The sequence below is a fragment of the Podarcis erhardii genome, assembly GCF_964252035.2.
Source record: "Podarcis erhardii genome assembly, chromosome: 2".
NCBI lineage: Eukaryota > Metazoa > Chordata > Lepidosauria > Squamata > Lacertidae > Podarcis > Podarcis erhardii.
Genome location: NC_138498.1, coordinates 93,309,407 through 93,331,392, shown reverse-complemented (window position 1 = coordinate 93,331,392; position 21,986 = coordinate 93,309,407). Strand labels below are relative to the sequence as shown.

The 21,986-nt window shown below is 40.7% G+C and overlaps 1 protein-coding gene across 8 annotated transcripts in view; it reads left to right on the top strand.

Annotated features, from left to right (window-relative positions):
* ITPR1 (inositol 1,4,5-trisphosphate receptor type 1) overlaps window positions 1–21,986 on the top strand; it is a 215,470-nt gene that overhangs the window by 26,056 nt on the left and 167,428 nt on the right. For all 8 annotated transcript variants that reach the window (XM_081852239.1, XM_081852234.1, XM_081852236.1 and 5 more), the window contains one exon: window positions 4,866–4,936. In XM_081852239.1, coding sequence (XP_081708365.1) covers window positions 4,866–4,936 — 71 coding nt within the window. The remainder of the gene's footprint in view (window positions 1–4,865; window positions 4,937–21,986) is intronic.

Below are 21,986 nucleotides of genomic sequence, written 5' to 3'. Positions count from 1 at the left end.
TACCTAGTTTACACATAGTGGTGAGCTGACCAGGTGCAGAGAGAGCCAACATGCTTGGCTCCTCCCAGTCCGTTAACTCAGTGTAGCTCAGCAGCAAAGGCAAAGTTTGGCTTAACATGTCATCAAATTGTGGTTAAGTGCCCCCTTCCTTCACCACAATCATTAGCAAAGAACAAACCATGGGTATAAGTCATGATTAAGGAGGAGAAAGCTCAAGCGTGGCATGCTGTGTTGAGCTACAAGGAAGAGCAAAGTGGCTGGGATCTCCTCCCTAAAAACCAGCACGTTTACTCATTTGTGCTAGGTCATGGTTTGGCTTGCTGCTGCAAACATGGCCACTGAAACTAATGTTCCTATGGACTACACAGATTGTTATTGAATGCCTCCCTGGTGGAGTTATTTTCACTTTAAGTGGCTTACAGTGTGCTCCTAAGTGTGCATACTTGGGATTGTTCACAGGATATATAAACAATTGCATATATAACTATATATATAAAACCACTGCATATATTGTAATTTTTTTGCCATTAACTCTTCTCACGAACCAAGGGCGTTTTTATTGCAATCTTATCTCTATTGTGGTCTTCCTTGCTGCACATTGCTACAGAAGAAAAATTATTGAGACTGGAAGAGCATGCTGGGAAAATAAAAATTTAGAAGGGGAAGAAGGCCAAGATGGCACCTCATCTTCTGCCCTCCTAAATCTGCAGCTGAACTCTATTACTTTGAGACCCTGAAAGTTGCCATTAGAATGTCTTCATGAAGTATCCCTGCCTTGGCTAGTGGAACACTTGGATAGACAATAGACTTTCTTTACAGTACTTGGTCCACAAATCCACCACTTGAAGGTACCTTCTGAATGTTAGAGGTTTATCAATAGATGATGAGAATGGATTTGAGCACCGTGCTGTACAGTAATAGTGGTTTCTTCTCCTTTCCTGTTTCTCTGCATCAAAGTATGTCTGAAATACTCCCTCTCTGGGGACTTTCTGTCTTCCATGTTAGACAGGCAGGGACTTAGAGCAGAACCTTCTTTCTGGTGGAAAGCATTTCCAAAGAGGTCTTAAAAATAAATAAACGTCTTTTGCTGTAGTCCTTTAAAACATCAGGCTAAGGCAATTTTATTCAGACTGGCATATGGAATATGAGACTTTATGGATGCTCTGCTCATTTTTACAAAGTTGATACACTATTTTATAACCACGGAACGCCTTCTCCAGAGAGAGTGGCTGTCAAATATTCCTTGTGCTTTAATAGTCTAATGAAAACATACCACTTCTACCTGGCTGACTGCTACAAATGTAACTCTTTGTTTTATACTTTGCAGTGCCTCTTTAAACTGCAGTAAATTAACAGATACACTGTTATTTATTGATCACCAAAGTCCATTTTATTACTGCAAACATAATAATTAGAGGGAAAGAAATTCTGCAGGTGATGACCAGCTCATCAGCTTCTGGGGTCAAAGTAAAACAAGGTCAAAGTAAAACAAGGTCCTTTTGCGAAGTTAGATTGCTAATGTGAGCCATTGTTAGAGTCTGTGTGATGTAGTTGTTAAAAGCTACCATGTTGGTCTACAACTGGGGAGACCTGCGCTCAGATTCCACTCAGCTGCAGAATTCACTATATTTTCCATCCTAAATTTACTTCGCAAGGTTGTTGTGTAGAAGAAATGCAGGGGGAGGGATGAAAATGGAGGGGAAAGAACTCTGCAGCCAGCTTGAGCTCCTTGGAGGAAAGATGAGATACAAATGAAGGAAAAAGAGGCATAATAGCTCTAGTACAAGATGGTTGCTGGCTGCGTAAGCAGCCACTGGGCAAAACTGTATATGCTTCTAGCCAAGGAGAGCGGCTGAAATGTTGGCATTTCAGATTGGGAGCTGGTTGAACTATATGTTGAACTTTGACTATATGTGTGAAAAGAGTTACAGAGTCTCTAAAGATCAAGGGAAGCTTTTAGCCACTTGAATGTCACTTGGTTGACTGTAAACATCTCTCATGCAAGCAAGACTTGGATAGCAATATAGTGGAAGGAATTCAGCGTCAAGCTGAGGTAATTGTTCCATTTGGGCTAGCATTGCAGCTTGCCGGATGGAATTATCTCCCCTCTCCTCTTCCCTTGCACTGTTCTGGGGGGTTGGAAGAAGCCAATTTCAAGGGGGTGTGCAGCGGGGAAGACCCCCCTTGCAGAAGCCCATGGAGGACTTCCATGGGCAGGACTCATTAGCTGGATCCTGCCCATGGTGTTTGCGCTCCTCACACTTTTTTTGTTTGTGGCAGTTAACTTCCACTTGTTAAAAATGTAAGGTAATTAATACACCGCTTCTCAGGCAGACCTCACAAAGCAGTGGTGGGAGTGGGTTTAAAATAACAGTGCTTTTTTGTGGCACTACTCACAAGTATGGAGTACCCTCGCCTCTTATTTTGCTGCCCATGGCGGCCATTTTGTGCTGGCACCCATGGCATTTTTATCAATGTATGAATAGTGGCACCTTCATTTTTACCAAAATGAAAAGCAGTGAAAAGTGTTATACTGAAATGGAGAAGACAGCTGTTGAGAAGTAGCTGCCATTGCCTCTTTTACTTTCCCCTCTGGGCAAGGTGGTCCCGCAGAAGCCCCTGTGGTAACTCTTGGAGGTGGGAGTGGCAACTCAGGGAGCTGTCTTCTACAGCCAAGTTCAGATTTATTTCTTGTATATTTTTTGGATACTTTACCATGGGTTCATAACATGTAAATTAATTGAATTAAAATAGCTCCATTAGCATGTTAGGTGAAGTATTCATTGAACTAAATTCCAAAGTGAGGTGGTTTTAACAAAAATCAAAAACACCCTTGGACATTTTTTCCTTTTTCCATGGAATTCAGAATGGTGTGCATGGTTCACCTCCATATTTTATTCTCTCAACAGCCCTGTGGGGTAAGTTAGGTTGAGAGGTAGTGACTGGCCAAAATTCTTCAGTCATTTTGTTTTGTGACTCAGGTGAGGATTCAAATACATGTTTCCACATTCTAGTCAGTTTTTCTCAACCTCTGCACCACACTAGCTTACAAGCATGTGAAGAAAACACAAAGCACTTTTAAACTGTCTGTTGAAACTGTTTAGAAATCAGTCATTGCCTTCTTCAGTTTTCATTTGGAGACCAGTAATTTCCATATAATAGAACTTTTAAAATGGTGTCTGTCCTAAACGACATCCATATTCTGTCATCCGAAGTAATCCAGATAAATGCTTGCTTGTGTATCAGATTCACATCTCTGTGCAAACAAGGACATTTGTATTCTGAAAGGTGTAATGTTTAAGTCAGTCACAAATACCTTTATTTCATGTTTTGTGATAGTTTCCGTGTGCGAGAATCAGAGTAGTTCCACCACAGGTTTTAGCAATTACTTGGCCTGAATTTCTCAGCAAACTGAGTCTGTGTATGCAGCTATAAAACATTACAACAGGTCTTGCTCTACATTTACAGTTTGCATTGGGCCTGTTTCAATAAAACTGTTGCATTTACTACAACTTCTCTGCGTCTTTCTGGGTCCAGGAAGTACACGGCAAATATCCGGATCTTTCTCCGCCCCGCCCCCCCCACCATGCCGTAAATCTGTTGGATGGTAGCCTACCTGTCACTGAGCAGGAGACACAGGAAGCGGTACTGAACAAAATTTAATTTTGTTCAGGGTCATAATGAGCACAGTAATTATTTGGGTACATCATCAGCCTCACAGAATCTTGAAATGAATTCATAAAGTTATTCATAAAGTGTGCTGGACTAGCTCAGTGTCTTAAAACCAGTACCGTGTACCTTGAAGATGGTACATGTTACCATGTACTTATGAACAATGCCTCTGATGTAAAAAATGACCTGGAGTTTTGATACTGAATATTTTGGTTTTTGTTTTCCAATCCATCTAAGGATCAGGGACCTGATCTCTCATTTCCCCACTTAACAGAAGATGAATCTGCATGTTTAATCAAATGGAAAAGTCACACACACACACACACACACACACACACACACACACTTTACTGACCACATTAAACTTTGACTTATATACTTAACCCATTTTATTGAGACTATTATTTTATGCTTAACAAGGTTGACAGTATCTATGTGTTGCGCAGCAGGAAGAAAATGAACTCCACTCTGATGTTGGAAGAAAGGTGACTTTTGAACAGTGACTCTGGGTTTTAGTTCAACATTTTTTTAAGGAAGATGGTAAAAGGGACAGTCAATTCTGTGTAGCTCAAAATCTTGTGAAATGTAAACTTTCCTTTAAACTTCACTAGCCATTTTTTTCATGTCACTGGTTCCCTGCCTTCTGTGGGACTTCAGTTTTTGGATAAAACTATGCTCCAGTAGCAGATGGTGTGGTGCAGCAGCAGTCAGCCTTGCTGCTGATGCTTACCTTACCCAAAGGTAGAGAGGGTACAGGGGGCAGCAAGGTCAGGTGCTTAATTGGCTCCCCCAGTTCATTTGCACCATGCCAAACTCAAGGCTGCCTTCTCTTCCCCTTCCTCATAAGCAGCAGTGATGTGATCAGCCAGAGGCCAAGTGAGTGAAGCCATCCCACCCTACCATCTGCTTCTACTGTGCTCATTCTTCTTTGCTGCATAAGGCTTCCAAACATTTAGTGTGGTGCAATCCAGGGTGTTAACCTATTCATGCAGCAATCATTTGTCCACTGTAGGTGTGATGAAGAGTAGGTTTGAGCCTATTGTCCTTGCCTCTAACCTATTAGGTCTAAACAGAATTTGCATGACTACAAATTATTGGAGTGCTGATTTTTCCCCAGGGTTCCCAATCCCACGGAAAGCTAGGGCAGTTTTCTGACAATCTTTTAAATGTTTTCCATTTTCTCTCTCTTTCAGACTTGTGGATGACCGGTGTGTTGTACAGCCAGAAACAGGGGACCTTAACAACCCTCCCAAAAAATTCAGAGGTGAGATTTCTCAGCCATCTGCTGAAATGTTGATACGATACTCCTTTTTGTACGTGGGTCTAGCTTGTCCAAAATAACAGCTGCGCACATGAAACAATAGTTTTGGTTATTTGTTTGCAATATAATGGTGTTTTGTCTTTTGGGTTGAGGCTCCAAAGTTGGTGTTGGTTGCCAATACAAAGAGTATTGCCTTGAAGAAGCCTTGCACATTTGTTTTTATTGTACTTTAGCAGACTGACTTACCTCTTCTAAGAATCCACATAAATTTGAGAATGTGCAACAAGACATCTTTGTGACTAACAGGATGTCTGTGTAGTTTCACTTGCTTTTCTCCAGGTGTGAAGGATAATACTCATTCTAGTATTGAATAAACAAGCAAAAAAAGATGGGTTGGCAGACCATTGACTGACTCAGACATGACTCTTGGCTTAATCTCAGCAGTGTGTTGTGAACTTACAACCTTTCTCCTTTAGATTTTTATTTTATTTTTGCAAATAGTGGGCTTTGTCACGGGAATTAACCTAGTTCTTTTTAAACAGCAACTTTTCAGTTCACAAAAGTAAAATGGAGATATAACACTTGGTCTTCTTTTTTGAGGCAAAACTTGTTATAGTTTTTTTAATGTGTTTTATTTACTCCTTCTGGCACTTTGAAGTGACTGAATTCAATCATCCTCCATGGGGATATTAACTGAATTAGTGATGCTGCTGGGTATTCTCATTGGACTTTGATTTTCAATGAAAAAACACTCTGGTCTTTGGTTTATAAAAGAGGACTCTTGAATAAACACACAACTGTTAAATTCTCTTCCAAGGAGTGTCCACTAAGGCATTTATATCCTATATTCCTAGGTGAAACACATTTTATTTGGACCATCTTAGTATGATAGATTCCCCCCCCCAACCAACCATCCTACAAAATTATGTGTGCACTGATTTGGTTGCACTGCAGTGGTGGAATTATGTGTTCCACACAAAATTAAACCAATGTTGTGTTGATGGAACCTGAGTACTTAAAGGAGATGTGAGTGGGTGGATGTTTAATGGGGTGCTTCAGACTAAATGGAAATAAAAGATCATCATATAGTGAGATACACAGGGAGCGGGGGGTGTAATTGCTGTTTCATGCATAACACAGTAGCTTCACACCTTGTTTTCAAGCAACCTGTACTTGGGTTATTAATCCCAGCTGAGGGTGTACTACTACTACTACTACTATTACTACTGCTGCTGCTGCTGCTACTAATAATAATAAGAATAATAATGCAGAAACTACCTCTGTGTAGTAGTAGTAGTAGTAGTAGTACTGTATGAAGCATTGTTTATGATTTAGAGCTAATGGTTTGGACACATGCTTAGTAATTGCTGGAGGAAATGCAAGGTCTAACTCAGTAGGGAACTCTGCAATGCCCACTTCAAATGTAACTAGATATCATGTGTTTTCTTACTATGTGAACAAGCTGCACCAAGTCTTGGGTTTGTGTGCTTCTCTTCCCCACCCCACCCCACCCCACCCCACTCCACCCTCCTCCTTTCATGCATCAAAGGGCACAATGAGAAGTTTTCACTTCCACTTTACACAAACAGTTCTCGTTGTATCTGAAACTGGAGAAGGAGGGGGTTAAACTTGGTGAGAGCAAACCAGGTTCAAACTGTGGCTTTTTGGACAAGCCACACTTCCATTAATTCAAACAAAACGGCGGGCTGTGGTTTGTTAAAAAAAACCCTGGAAGCCTACAGTTTCCATTTATAGCTGTGGAAAAAAAGGAGATGGGAGGAAAGACCATGTGAACCCAAAGCTCACCACACCTATTTGATTCCCATATATTCTCACACTTCCATGTGTGTGTTCATGTGTCTGAAGAGAATAAGTGCTTTGATGGAATATAGAACACTATAGATTACTAAGAGGCAACAATGGAAGTAATTATTGATAACCTGTGGACCCTAGTGATGTCATTGCTGCATCCTAGCATGGTGAGGTGGTGTTTTGGGGGCACTGGTGGGAGCACAGGGTTGACTCCATTGGCAAAACTAATCAACACCTTTATCCTTCAATATAAGCAGTTTTCACTGTAAAAAAGTAGTGGGGTGCATTGTTGCTTCCCATGACCTATGAACAAGTATTGGGCAGCTACAGTCAAATTAGGATTCCCAGTTGCAGGCATGTTGTTCGAGCTTCATGTCTTTGTTAAAAGAAACATGCTAACACTTATATGCTACTGCATAAAATGTAGAGTCTCATTTCTTTAGATGAGGCGGAGGGAGGGAAAGATGGTCCCTTTATTATCTGCATTGCTTTCAGCAGTACAGAATTATTCCAAAGAAGCTGGCATTGCTTTTTATCTGCGCTGTCATGCGTGTGTGTGTTTCAGCAGCGTACTGCTTGACTAGCATACTAGCAGATTCAGACATGGCACCTTTGTAATTATCCATGAGTCTGTTTGGGATATGAAAATGAGTGGTTGTTGAGTTTCTTCCCTGGCAGAATAAGACTTGGAAGGCTCTTTTTGTCTCCATGATGACTTCTTGTTCATGTGAATCTTAAATTATTGTGTTAAGAATTTGTATTTTATCAAATCAGGAAATTGGTCGAAATGTGAGATGGTTTAAGAGGTGTTTTTTTTAATGATATCTGTTCAATTCTGCTTTCCTTTTGGTTATGATAATTTATCCTATTAATTAGAGATAAGAGAGAAATTCAGTTCAGTTTGCATTTAAAGGCAAACTTACCTAATTTTCACCGTCTGAAATATGACGACACAGCCATCTATTGGAATTTGTACTTCTCCGAATTTTGCAATTAATGTGTACAAAAATGCATATACTAGCATAATGTGTGCATTATATTAGTGAAAATTACATACAAAATGCCCTATTTTGCAGAACTTGTGCTGTTACAAGTATAGTAAAGGTAAAGGGACCTCTGACCATTAGGTCCAGTCGTGACTGACTCTGGGGTTGCGGCGCTCATCTCGCTTTATTGGCCGAGGGAGCTGGCATACAGCTTCCGGGTCATGTGGCCAGCATAACTAAGCCACTTCTAGAGAACCAGAGCAGTGCACGGAAATGCCGTTTACCTTCCCGCCGGAGCAGTACCTATTTATCTATACCTATTTATCTACTTGCACTTTGATTTGCTTTCGAACTGCTAGGTTGGCAGGAGCAGGGACCGAGCAATGGGAGCTCACCCCGTCATGGGGATTCGAACTGCCAACCTTCTGATTGGCAAGTCCTAGGCTCTGTGGTTTAACCCACAGCGCCACCCGCTTCCCTTTTACAAGTATAGTACATCATACTTAATCTGCACTTGTAAGAAATTGATCTTTTAATGTGGAAGCATACATAGTTTAGATCTCACTGCCTATTGATATCAGGCAGGCACCTTCATTGTACACTTCTCAGTGTTTTATTTCTTTTTAGCTACTGTTGATTTGAATAGCCCCTTGGAAAAAGAAAGCGAAGTTGACAAATTTGCCCATTCCTGCCACCACTAGAGTTAATTCTATGCAGGTATTTTGCATGAGGGCTCTCTGTTGCTGGCAACTCTGTTCTACATATTGTTCAATTCTACAAGAGCTGGCTGTGTTGCTGCAACCTTAACGTCTGACATACTCACTGCAACAGGAGGTTTCTGATTTATTACATTTTTAATCCCACCATTCCTTCAAGGAACTCAGTATGCTGTGCATGGTTCTTTTCTTTCCATTTCTTCCTCACAAAAACCCTGTGAGATATGAGTTTGGCTGAGAGGCAGTGACTGCCTCAAGGTCACCCAACAGGTTTCATGGCTGAGGGCAGACTTGAACCCTGGAATCCAATATTCTGCTCCAGTGCTTACCATTATATCATACTAGTAGGATCCTGATCAGGCTTTTGTCTCTGCCATAATAACAGCACAATCCTGTACTTGTCCTCTCAAAAGTAAGCCCAGGTGAGTTCAGTGGGACTTATTCTTGGGTAATTGGGTATTGGATTGCAGCCCAGGTTTGCTGAGTTTGGTGCCTTTTACAGTCTGTTGTTATGCCTGCTAAAGTTCCTTTGAATTCCTTTTTAACCAGGCCTTTCCTATGCCCTTTTAAAAATGCTGGCTCTTCTGGGGATTTTTAATTTGGTGGTTGTTTTCGTTTTGATTTTATGTATTTGATTATTCATGTGAACCGCCCAGAGACCTTTGGGTATAGGGTAATATAGAAAATAAATAAATAAATCATTTTTTACTTACTCTTAGGTAATTTTGAAATGGATTGCAATGTTAACCTTTACAGTGGCATATTTAACTATTTGTGTATTTTAAATAACGTGTGGAATAATAAGCTTATTTCATTTACCTCCCCTGTAGCTTTCAGAACTCTTGACAAACACAAGGCAATATTGTGAGTTTAAGCCTGTTTCTCAGGTAGCACGTAATGTGAAGCCAAACCACAGTTTAGTGTGAAAGAGCAAACATGCAGGTTCTCAGAGAGAAACTCTTGGCCACTGCATTCCCCCACTAATCCTGCTGCTGCTGCTTGAGCTACCATGCTACCTGGGGCTTAGCAGTTTATCAGAATCCTGGTCTTGCTGTAGACAAACTATGAGGAATAAAACAAGGACAAACCTTGGTTACAACTTGTGGTTTCTCTGAAGTGAAGCAAACCATGAGCCCAGGTATAATGCTGAGCCAAACCATGGATTAGCCTTGGGTGGTTCTGCAGGAGCAGGACCTGGACAGGAGTACATTGCCCATGGTTATTTTTTTTCTCTAGGAACCCACAGATTTGCTCCTCCATACTAAACCATGCATCACAAGCAAGCCAGATCATTGCTTCCTTTTAAAAACAACAACAACAACAACAAAAACCTGTTCAGCTATTCTTAAGCTGTAGTAGTTTGTGGCTCCATAATGTAGGGGTTCTGCATTCATGAATATATTAACTTGCAGAATTTATGGGTGAACCTCACCTTGTAACTGCCACATCCCTGGCTGTGAGACTTGGGTATATGTTCCAACTGATTATGATGAATTTTTCCACAATTTCCTACTAAATCATAATGCCTTCCTTGATCTGGTTTCCTCTAAACTCCTTAGTATCTTAACATTCTGTACTCCTTAGTATCTTAACATTCTTAACATGAACACACTTGGAACCAAAATTTCCAAAGCACCTTCAGTCTAGTTTGCAGCCCTAAAGTATGGCAGTATTTTGGTGTCTTAAAAGGATGATCTAAGCACTTTGTGGACCATTCTGCAAGGTGTTTCTAGCAGCATGCAACCACCTGGTTGTGAGTGGGAGTTGGCATTATTTCCTCAAGGCTTGTGGAGACCTGTTGCCATCAGCTGTCCAGGAAGAAGGTCGTAGAGCATCTTTGTGCTGGAATGTTAACAGTTTTCTTCAGTTGTGATAGGGATCTAGGGTGATGAGACCTTCAGAAGCTGGTAATTTATTTGTGGTGCTTCCCTTTATTTCAGTAACATGCACCGCATGGCTCTCTGTATCTAATGGATAATTCCATAAGTAAACCATTTCTTTCTCCCTTGGAGATCTATTGTGACAGAAATGTTCATCACATAGTCTGGCTTACAGAAACTCTTTCTATGAACTTGTGCCTAGTATGGTTGATTTAGAGTCAATTGCGCCTTATGTTGCTAAGTGACACAATTTTTAAAGCATGTTGTTGGAAGGATGGAGTCCATGAAATGTATATAATGAGGAAAATCCTCATAGCCAAACTTATGGCAAGTAGTTTTCAATTCTGTTTGGCTCTTTGACACCAAACCATACCATGTTTGCTGAGGTTTCCAAATACTGGTATCACACAGTTTTGTTTTTTGTTTTTGTTTTAAATAATGCCTGCTTAGTAGGGTATAACTACTGTTGAGTGTCTAAACAAAAAAAAAATATACATATTTTGGAGAGGTGTCAAAATGCTAGATAGCATGGAAAATTCTGCTTAGCTTTGTGCTTCATGCACAGTTTACTAGATTCTGAAATCAAAAGAAGTTTAGGGCCATGTCAAAAGTTTAGCAGACACACACACACACACACACACACACACACACACACAGATTTCCTACTACAAATTGGACAATGAACCCAGAAGTCTATAGGTTTTTCCAGCAGACCTGCTGATTGACCACAGAGGCTATAGCTGCATACTCCTGACTTCTCAGTATTCTTACTGTGTCCTTTTTAAACATGCTCGGCAGTTTTTATCTTTGTGGGGCTAGTATCTGATTCATGTTGCTATGTACTCTGAAGGCCATGGGTGAATATAGCAACATTGGCTGCTGGGCAATTATTTGGCAAGCTAAGGGAGCGACAAGTTTGCTTCTCGTTCCTTCTGCCCCAAGATCACTGTGACGTCAGGGAACCTTGAAATGATTGCATAGTGAAAGTTCAAACACTCCCTACAATTTCCCCAGTTTGAGACATGATGTGATTTGTCTCATCACTACCATCTCTATGGCTGTTACATCACAATCATAGTAGGTCACAACACATTCTGTGTGGCACTGACAATTGGTTTACCAACTTGTAGCCTTCTAGATGAAACTGGAGACTTGTGAATGATGTCACTGGCTTCTATAGGAGTGCAGTGTATGCTCTAGGTCCAAGTTAGAGGACCAGAGTTATCTCCATATTAGGCTGCTCTCTGACTCAGATGCTAGTCTAGCCGACTGACAAAATCCCCTTAGATATCAAAACGACTCTTGGGTTTATATGTAATAGGCTTCCGTGGATAACATGTTTGCATTTCTGGCTCATTCAGGGTAAAACAGAACTTTATAACTGTCAGAATCCCAATAAGTCTAGACTCATTACAAGGTTAGATCTCTGGTAGGTATTTTTCTGCAAAGGCTTAAGCATTGTTTGCTAAAACATTCCATAAACTATTATGGTGCAAGTTTGTGGCCTCCAACACAAGTATTTAATGTATCTTTAAACTTAGCAGTTCAGATTATACTGTACTTTGATTCCATTTTCAACATGTTTGGGCCCCTCTGCTAGTTTTTGAAAGGAAGAGGGGGAAATTTATCATTTTGAAACCATGGGTTGGCTTTGCATACTAAATTTTTGAATCTCTGACTTTTCAGTTCAGCCCTATTCATATTTTTATGATGTGTTTCCAGAAACTTGGGTAGATTGATGCTTTCTTGTCTGACCACATGGGAAATTTCTGAAGTGTTATGAACTTCTCCTTGGGTGGTGTCATGGTGATGCTAATGTTACGCTGAGAGAATGGCCTGGAGGGACATGATGCAGTTCCTGTACTGAAGTGCACTTCCCGTGACCTACCTTCAAGGAAGCCACTTAAGAAATGTAGGTAGAGCTCCTTGGATGAAGAGTGCAATGCATAGAGATATAGGACTTGAGAAAACAAAATCAAATCAAATGTCTTGTGCATATCCACTAACAAATTTTCAGCTTAGGTCTAACCTTGCTGATGTTGACTTTGATGTTAATAATGTTAGATGCTAAAGCTTTCCTCTTCTTCTATTTCATCTGCCTTTAGTGAGCTTAGACTGCCACATGAACTGGGGCTGCATTCCCTCAGATTACAACTTTGTGGGAATTGAACATCTTCCTTGAAGTTCGTTTCTTTCTAGACTTACGAGAAGGAAGGGCAACATATCCACCATATTGTATATATTTATTTATTCTTGCTGCTGTCCTCTCCAAATATTCAACATGCATACACAAAGCACAATTTTTAAAGCAGGATGAGAAACAACTGGTCCTCTAGCTGTTGGCCTCCAACTCTCCTCATCCTTGACCATTGGTCATTTGGGCTGGGGCCAATGAGAGATGGAGTCCAAGGATGTCTGGAGGGCCACAAATGTTAAACATCAATGTGGCAGTAAGCATTTAAGTTCCTTTTTAATGGATCCTTTTTCTCCAGTATGGAAATAAACTGTAAAGGTACTGCACGTTTGTTACTTTGAAATACAAGCTGCAGCAGAGATGACAGCAGCAAATGTGATAAAATTGAAGCCTAGGGAGCCATAGAGATGGGAGGTTTAATTTGGCATTTCTGAACATCTAAATCTCCCCAAATTGAAAGAAAAACAGGCAAATGTGTTACTTGGTGTGTCTGGACTGCTGCAGTTCCCTGAAGCAGCGTACACAGTATGATTTAGAATGACTGAACATTTTAGCCCTTGTAAACAGCTGATTTCTATTCTTAAATGAAAGTGAGATATATTCAAACAATAGGAATGAAAAAGCTATAGGTTCCAAACGTACCGTATTTTTTGCTCTATAAGACTCACTTTCTCTCTCCTAAAAAGTAAGGGGAAATGGAGCGAATGCAGGCTGCGCAGCTATCCCAGAAGCCAGAACAGCAAGAGGGATTGCTGCTTTCACTGCGCAGAGATCCCTCTTGCTGTTCTGGCTTCTGAGATTCAGAATATTTTTTTTCTTGTTTTCCTCCTCCAAAAACTAGGTGCGTCTTGTGGTCTGGTGTGTCTTATAGAGCGAAAGATACAGCAAGTAGAATAAAAAAAAATCGAAAGTGTTCAGGGAGTAGTATATGTGGTATTGTTCCATTTTGACTTTTAAATAGCTTGCATGGCTTGCTATGATAGGGGGCTGATAATGGTGACATCAGTGCCGTACATTTAGGACACAGTTATACCACTTTGACAATCATGGCTTCCCTCAAATAAGCCTGGGAAATGTAGTTTAACCCCCCCACAGAGCTATAATTCCCAGCACCCTTAAACCAAAGTTCCAAGGATTCTTTGGGGGGAAAGCAATGTGTTTTAAATGTGCTGCTGCTTTCAATGTGTGGTGTGGGTGTGAAGGACGATGCAGAACAAAGGAGAGCACTGTGTCATATTAAGAGCATAGAGTCATGCCATATACCAGGCCAGCTTGGCATCTGTAGCATACCTTCTAGCTGGAGATAGAAACTGGGACATCCTTCATACAACACATATGCGATGATGCTTACCTAAGAATTAGGGTTAAGTGAACCCTTGTGAATCAAGTTGTGCTGCAGGGCCTAAAAGCTACCCAGTTTGCTTCATGACCGCCTCTAGCTGTGATCCCTGCTGAGTAGATTTGAAATATGCTTGTAAGGTGGCATTGTGCAGGGTGAAGGGAGACATTGACAAGATCTGCCTCTAAATAACTGGGAAACAATGAATACCAGTGGTAGCCAGTTTAAAATTGGTGAGTGTGTATTTAAGGAGCTTATTTAACTCCTCCCTCCTCCAACCTTCTTCACTTTTGCAAAGAAGCACATAATGTTTTGGGTAGGGCTGAGGGCAACCATGCCAAAAGGCTGAGTTAGCTATAAAGTAGAACACTCCGGCAAATAAATCTAGTTCCAGCATTGTAGACAAAGGCATATTGCAGATTTGTTGCCATAGCTGCTGTGTAAAATCTGACCTTAACTGCAGTAACACTATGTTAGAAAGAACTAGATAATCAGTTTTCTAAAATTAGTGTGTTCCCTACTTAATAAGCTGGTATGAGCAAGATATTTAATGAAATATTATACTTGGTTACAATATGCCATGGGACTGAAATACTTTGGATCTATGGGGAGTTGAGCTCAGGACGGCTTAGCCTCACTTATAGCTTCATAAAAGCCATTAAAAGTGCATAATGAAGTGTGACTGTGAAAATAATGTTCAGGTGGTCTGAGTATCTTCCCTGAAAGACTAACGGTGGAATCCAGTGTAGCGCTAAGGATTTCTGCTTGAGCAATGGAACATTCCCTCCTCCTGCGTGCCCCCCAAATCTGTTGCAAATATTTCCCCAACCCTCTGGAGCTGATTTGGGAAGGGCTCAGGGTATATGCTAAGGTTACCAGACGTCCCTGTTTCGTGGGGACAGTCCCCGGATTTACAAATCAATCCCCTGACAAAATCAGTTTATTTAGTAGGAAGTTGAAAAGTGTTCCCAGATTCATTGAAAAAAAATCTGGTAACCTTAGTGTATGCTCAGAGAGGAGAGAAGGAAAAGTCCTGATGCACAAATGGGGAAATCCTTCTGCTGATAGGATGGTACAGTCGTACCTTGGAAGTTGAACAGAATCCGTTCCGGAAGTCCATTTGACTTCTATAACATTTGAAAACCAAATCGCAGCTTTTGATTGGCTGCAGGAAGCTCCTGCAGCCAATCAGAAGCCATGGAAGCCCCGTTGGATGTTTGGCTTCGAAAAATAGTTCACAAACCGGAACAGTCACTTCTGGGTTTGCGACGTTCACGAGCCAAAATGTTTGGGAACTAAGCTGTTCGAAAACCAAAGTACGACTGTATATTGTTAACACATCTGTGTAGCCAATCCTAGTAGATAACTCAGGAGTTCTATTTAATGAGCTTACTTCCAGGGTTAGGACTGCAGCCTACAATTTCAGAGACTGTAAGTCCAGAATCCTGCACAAATTTGGTGTACGCAGGTTGCCCACCTTTAGCTTTCTGAATTATGGATATTCAGAACACAACAAATTGACATTTTCAAGGTTGGTTCCCTGATGTTCCTTCCAGCTGAGATTGTAACATACCAAAACAAATAAAATAATAAACAACTGACAAAACACATGGTTGCGTACAGAATGTTCAGTTCTCAGCATGCTTATGGCAGACAACATAACACTATACTTACTTAGCTTTGTTTTATTTTTAAAAAGCAATATTTCCTTTCCTCTCTCAAATAAGCACTTTTGAAAGAGGAGACAGGGCTGTTTGAAAATCTTTAAGGCAAGTAATCCTTCCATATGCACACTGTTACTAGTAGGACTGTTAGTTCCTGAAATATGAATTCATACAAAGTGTTGTGTATTGAGTCAAAGGATTTTATATCTGTATTATTACTGTCTGTATTTGCTTTAGGGTAAAGTAACTGCCTTTTGGTTCCAGAGGGTACAGCTATTATTGGTTCATTTAAGCTACTGTATTTGGATCCTCTGTCTTATTGGTTGCCTCCAAAAGGCAGGACTGAGATTGCCTGATATTGTTCCCTCCAAAATGTATCCTTTCTAGCTAGTTCCCTGTCCCTATAAATGTAGCTCTCCCCTCCTCAAGTCTCAGTCTTGTTGCTTTAATAAAGAAGTGTTACTAGAGAGCTGTCTCCAGCATGTCAAGAGAGCTGAAATCACAAACCCCACGTCACAACACAAAGTATGACTGGATTGCATCCTTGCTATCCGTATTCATGATGCATATATGTTCAGCTTTTACAATAATATATCCAAATGTTTTAGTATATTTCCTTTTTTTAGGAAAGGGGGAAACGGTGAACAAAATATGGGGAAGGAATGCATGTATGTGTGAGAAGTTTTATCAATTTGTACAAGTACAGTGCAAATGATGGCAGACTCTGCAATTCTGTTCTCTTTATGAACCCACCTCTGTACTACAGTGAGTAAGCATTCATGGCCTGATACTCTCACCACTTAATACATTATTACACTAAATGAAACTAATGGCATCACTACCTGGTGCATTCAACAATTTATTTATTTTAAAATTTTCTATACTGCCCTACATCTGATGATCACAGGGCGGTTTACAATATAAAAACACAAAAATACACACCATAACAATGAACAAAACAATAACGCCCCCCCCTCAGATTAAAAGGCCATTGACTTCCTGCTGTCAATGTTGTTCTGCTTTTCTCCTTTGTCTTCTCTTTCTCTCTACAGTTTCAGTACACCTGCTTGTGCAACTGTAATTATATCTGTATAGCAAAACCAACCATCCAGTCCTTGACTTCTGTCCTTGAGTATGCTGGTTTCAGTCATTTTGTTATGCAAGCTATGAAAACCTGCCTGTCCAGTTCGTCTGTGCTGGAGACTTTCCCTGTATTCAGTGCGTAAGCTCTGGAGGTGAATTTATAGTTTTCACTAACAGCATAGCAAACCACAGAACGAATGTTGTGTCTTCAAAGATAAACAGCTTTTATACAAACATTAGGTATGCTTCGGTTGCAGAGCATCTATACCCCATCTATTGTGACTTACTGGTGGATTTCAGCCTGGGGAAAAATAGAACTTTCAGAACTTACCGTACTTAATCATCCTTAATAGTTAAGGAATATAGTGCATCATCAAGTGGCCAAGTGGTGGTTTTTACTTGCCAACACTTTGGGCATGTCCTGATGGTTGCTTCACTCGCCTCTGATTTTAGATGCCAAAGTTCCTTGCATTGCATGTTGACTGCAGTAACCGACACAAAGCAATTTATTGAGGCTGTTTTCTCTTTTCTCTGCTGCGAGGAGTTACTGCTATGTGTTAAATAAGCAAAACTGTTCATCCAGCAGAGAAACATTTGATAAAGCAATTGTTGCAAATTCGAGTCAGTTCTCTGAAATTATTATAGTTCTATGAACAAAGAGCCATGTATCTTTGGCTTGGCTTTTGTTTTGGCTCTTAATTGCCACCTCCCCCCCCCCCCAAGTGTTGTGGCATGTGCCAAGAACTCAAGGGAAGGGAGAGGTGTTTCCTTAGGCTTCACATTGGGCTTCTACTGAAGGGAGAGCAAAATCTATTTCTTCCAAGTTCTCTGCAAGTACAGTGGTACCTCGGGTTACATACACTTCAGGTTACACACTCCGCAAACCCAGAAATAGTGCTTCAGGATAAGAACAGAAATTGGGCTCCGGCGGCCCGGCGGCAGCAGAAAGGCCCATTAGCTAAAGTGGTGCTTCAGGTTAAGAACAGTTTCAGGTTAAGAACGGACCTCCGGAACGAATTAAGTACTTAACCCGAGGTACCACTGTAATGGAGAGTTTGCAGAGCAAATCTTTCTGCTTGGGCTGTGGGACAGGAGTAGCTGTTGGAGTGAGGGGAAGGCAAATGTCGCTGTTGACTTATCTAGTAGATTTGTGGAAGCCTCACATGCTGCAACTGTTTGCCTGCATTTATTTATTTTGAAAATTGTTACCCAATCAAAATCAGATCTATCACTGATTTTTGTTTCGTTTTTGGATCGAGCAATATTGGCTTGCAGGATAGATTTATGACTTCTGGTACCTTCATGGAAGACCTAAAGCTCCATTAATATATGCGACCCCCTAAGATTTCTCCTACATATTTTGAAAGCTGAGACCTTGACTGAAACTATTCAGCTGATTGTTCTGTAAAACAGGGTGCGTAACTGGATTGAATCCTTGTCCTTTTTCACTTTGAGTTTTGGCCGCTTCTCTTTGTACCCCCTGCCTTTCAACGTAAACTAAAGATTTATTTTAACTGCCAGTACTGTACCTGGCAATAGAGATATAATTTTCTTCAGCAGGTGATGGATGCATGATTAGCATCTTAAGCACAGACAAAGTAACATTCTGTCCTCCATCAGAAGACAGAATTCTTCTATTAAGCAGTACAATCTTTTATTTTAAGCCAAAACAACTTTAGATAGAAAATATAGACTAGCTTGAGTTTAATAGCATGTTTTTATTCTTCCAAGGGGCTGATGGATTTTGTCCACTGTACTGTATTAACACAAGATTGGTTAAACTGGGAGGCAGTGGCTGGCCCAAGGTCACTCGATGAGTTTCATGGCTGAGGGGAGTTTTGAACCCGGGTCTCTTTTGCCCGTGTCCAACATTTTACTCAGTACGTCACACTGGCTCTCAACAGTGGTACTGAATAGTTCCTTGGCAGCAGTTCTTCATGTATAGCCAGGCTAGACTTACCTTAAATAACCCTCACTTTGGCATAGGTTTGCTCCACTAGCAGATGAAATGGGTTTGTCCTCTGTATTGCCTTGGTACCTGAGTTGGTCTTCAGAAAAGTTAAGGGCAAAGTAGGAAAGGACAGAGGCTGTGATGCTAAAAGGAGGCAAAGGAGGATCAGGTAATAGGCAAAAGGGAATAGAGTGCAATTGGTCAGCAGCAGCCAATTAAAACCAGAGATTTGAGTTGCCATTTGGGGGAGTTTAGCTATAGGGCTAAACTTTGTATCCCTGAGAGAGAATGTATGATGATGATGATGCTAATCATAATCATAATCATATTTATACCCTGCCCATCTGGCTGGGTTTCCCCAGCCACTCTGGGTGCCTAACAGTATACTGTATATAAAAACATAGCAAAACATAGTATATTAAGATTATATAGTATGAATGTGCATAATATTTCTGAAACCAGGATATTAAAATTTTAATAAGAAGATTAAGCTAACTTAATTTTGGATAAACTTCATCAGAATCTATTTTGTATGATATCCAGTGGTGAATGGAATTTAAATATTTTTGACTTGGTCTAATGTAAATTTGTTTTTTCAATTGAAAATTGGAATCATTGGGTGAAATACAACACCACCATCTCTTTCAGTTGTTCTACCTATACAAGGATTTCAGCTTGCCAGGTAGAACTATCCCTTCCACCCCCTCATGCTGTTCTAGGGGTTCTCCTGACTGCCCCAAGCCAATTTTGGAGGGATGCAATTGGGGAGTCCCATCACACAAGTGGAAGTCCTTGCACAAGGCTTCCACTGATAGGGCTGGTTATGTAAACCTCACCCAGTGTGTTGTATTCAGTGTAAGTCTACTCTGAGTAGACCCACTAAAATTAAGGCATGATTAATGAAATAGCAATGTTAGAATATAAATCTTCATAAAGCCGTTTCCAGAGCTATAGAAACAAACCTCACATCAAGTAATGGCTAATTGAAATAGGAGGGTTTTCAACGTCTTATTTAATATTACAACTGAAGGGCCCAACTGTATATTCTTGGAGAAGGGACTAATATGACCCTATCCCTAGTGTCTGCCAGTCTAACTGATCTTTAAAGGTGACCCACAAGGAAGAGCTTGGATACTAACCTTACAGCACAGGGAGATTCATATGGTTGCAGGTAGTCCTTCTGGTCACAAACTGTTTAACGGAGAAGCAGGCTTTTTTAAAAGGGTGTTTCCCCACTGCTTGCTGCCTTTACTTTATTATTTAATCACTGCTGATGCCTATTGCTCATCATGCTTAAAAATAAAAGATTGCAGAGAGTTCTAAAACAATCTATCCAAACTGGGTGAATGGGCAGTTAAATGGAAAATACAATTCAATCTAAAGTGATGTACATTGGGACACAAAAAACAACAACAACCCAACCCCTTTTTTTAAAAACAACAACCAAAAACCCATATGCTAATGAGATATGAATTGGTGCTGACAGACCACAAACAAGACTTCAGGATCATAGTGGATAGCTCAATGAAGATGTTGACCCAATGTGCGACAGCTGGAAATGAACTGGCAACCAGTTCTGCTGTTTTATCACAGGGACTGTATGCTTTCTGAATGGAATCTGGCTACTGCATTTTTGACCAGTTGAATTTTCTGAGTTATCTTTGGAGGGGAGTCCAGCATAATGCGTTGTAATGATCCCGTCTGGAAGTTACCAGAGCATGGAGTACAATGTCCAGGTCATCTCTGTTCAAAAGGAGCTGGAGCTGGAAATAGGCAGCCATAGCTACTGAGGCCACCTGAGCCTCTAGTTTCAATGCCATTGCTTTTAAGGAAAATGCAGGTTTTTAGATAGGAAATCAGATTTTAGCTAAACGGCGTAGGATTAAAACGGGAGGATTAAAAGCTAAAACTTGTGCTTGAAGCTCAGGGGTCAATTAATTTTTGCAAACAGCTTCAGTAATAAGTCAAGTTTCTGGCTTTAAATTTTGAGATTTTCTTTTGCCTGGAAGAAAACCTTTCCCGTGGGAGGCCTAATATCAGATGGTGGCATTTTAATTGGGAGCCAGTTTTCTTCTGTGGTAGCGAACAGAAATTGGCACGGTACGGTGTAGAATGAGATATCAAATGTCACTGCTGATACAGTCCTGGTGGACTGCTTTTGAAGTAGGAGGACCTTGTTAGTTCTCTAAAACACTAACAGCAAGAAAACAAGTGGTGGAACATCCAGTGCAAGAGTTTGTTTCCTGTTCTTCTTCTGCCCTTTCCGTTGCTCACACACTTCATGCTAATTTAGCTTATTCAGGATACAGTTCTCTACCCGTTTCCCCCAAGAGGAAACCCTGTTGAATTCAGCAGGACTTGCTTCTGTGTAGAGGAGATGATGATGATTTATTGAATTTATATACCGCCATATACCTGGGGGTCTCAGGGCAGTTCACATAATAAAATAAAGATATAAAACCACAAAATACATAATAAAAATAATGTGGGATGAAGGAGAAGTTCTCTTGGTTTGCATTTTGATGTGAACCTGTCAATTTTGCTCTTTGCACAGTGATACTTTGGATATTGTAATGCAGTTTTCCAGCAACAAAAAGCATCCAACCGTATATATTGGGGAAATAGCAGGCAGAAATAATAGATGGAATGGCTTGTAAAACGTTCATGAGAATGAGTATAATTTTTCATGCAGGGTTTTCTTTATTTCAATGAAGTTTGTCCACTGATGGAAAAAATGAGGTAAACTGTACAGTACTTTAAAAGTGAGAGAAACCAAAATGCATAGATTTGTTCATTTCTACTTTTGAATAGACACATATAGAATTATCTTTCAGTCTTTTATCCTAATGTCATCTGGTGGCTAACAGGTTGTCAAACAAACAAACAAACCACCAATAACCCATAGTAAGGTAAAGGTAAAGGGACTCCTGACCATTAGGTCCAGTCGTGGCCGACTCTGGGGTTGCGGAGCTCATCTCGCTTTACTGGCCGAGGGAGCAGGCGTACAGCTCGGGTCCGGGTCATGTGGCCAGCATGACTAAGCCGCTTCTCGCACAACCAGAGCAGCGCACGGAAACGCCATTTACTTTCCCACCAGAGCAGTACCTATTTATCTACTTGCACTTTGAACTGCTTTTGAACTGCAAGGTTGGCAGGAGCAGGGACCGAACAACGGGAGCTCACCCCTTCGTGGGGATTCAAACCACCAACCTATAGTAATAAAAGCCACTTAGCTAAAATGAAACAAAAATGTAACTTTAAAAATTGTAAAATGCCCCAGTAACTCAAAAGTAGCCCTAATACTGCTTTTGAAATAGGCACAGGCGCAGGCGAAGTCTTGAGGCAGCGAATTCTGGATTGATTTTATCTTCGTGTCCTTGATGTTCTAACATGGCAATGGTATCAGGGGGTGAATTCAGAAATCTATA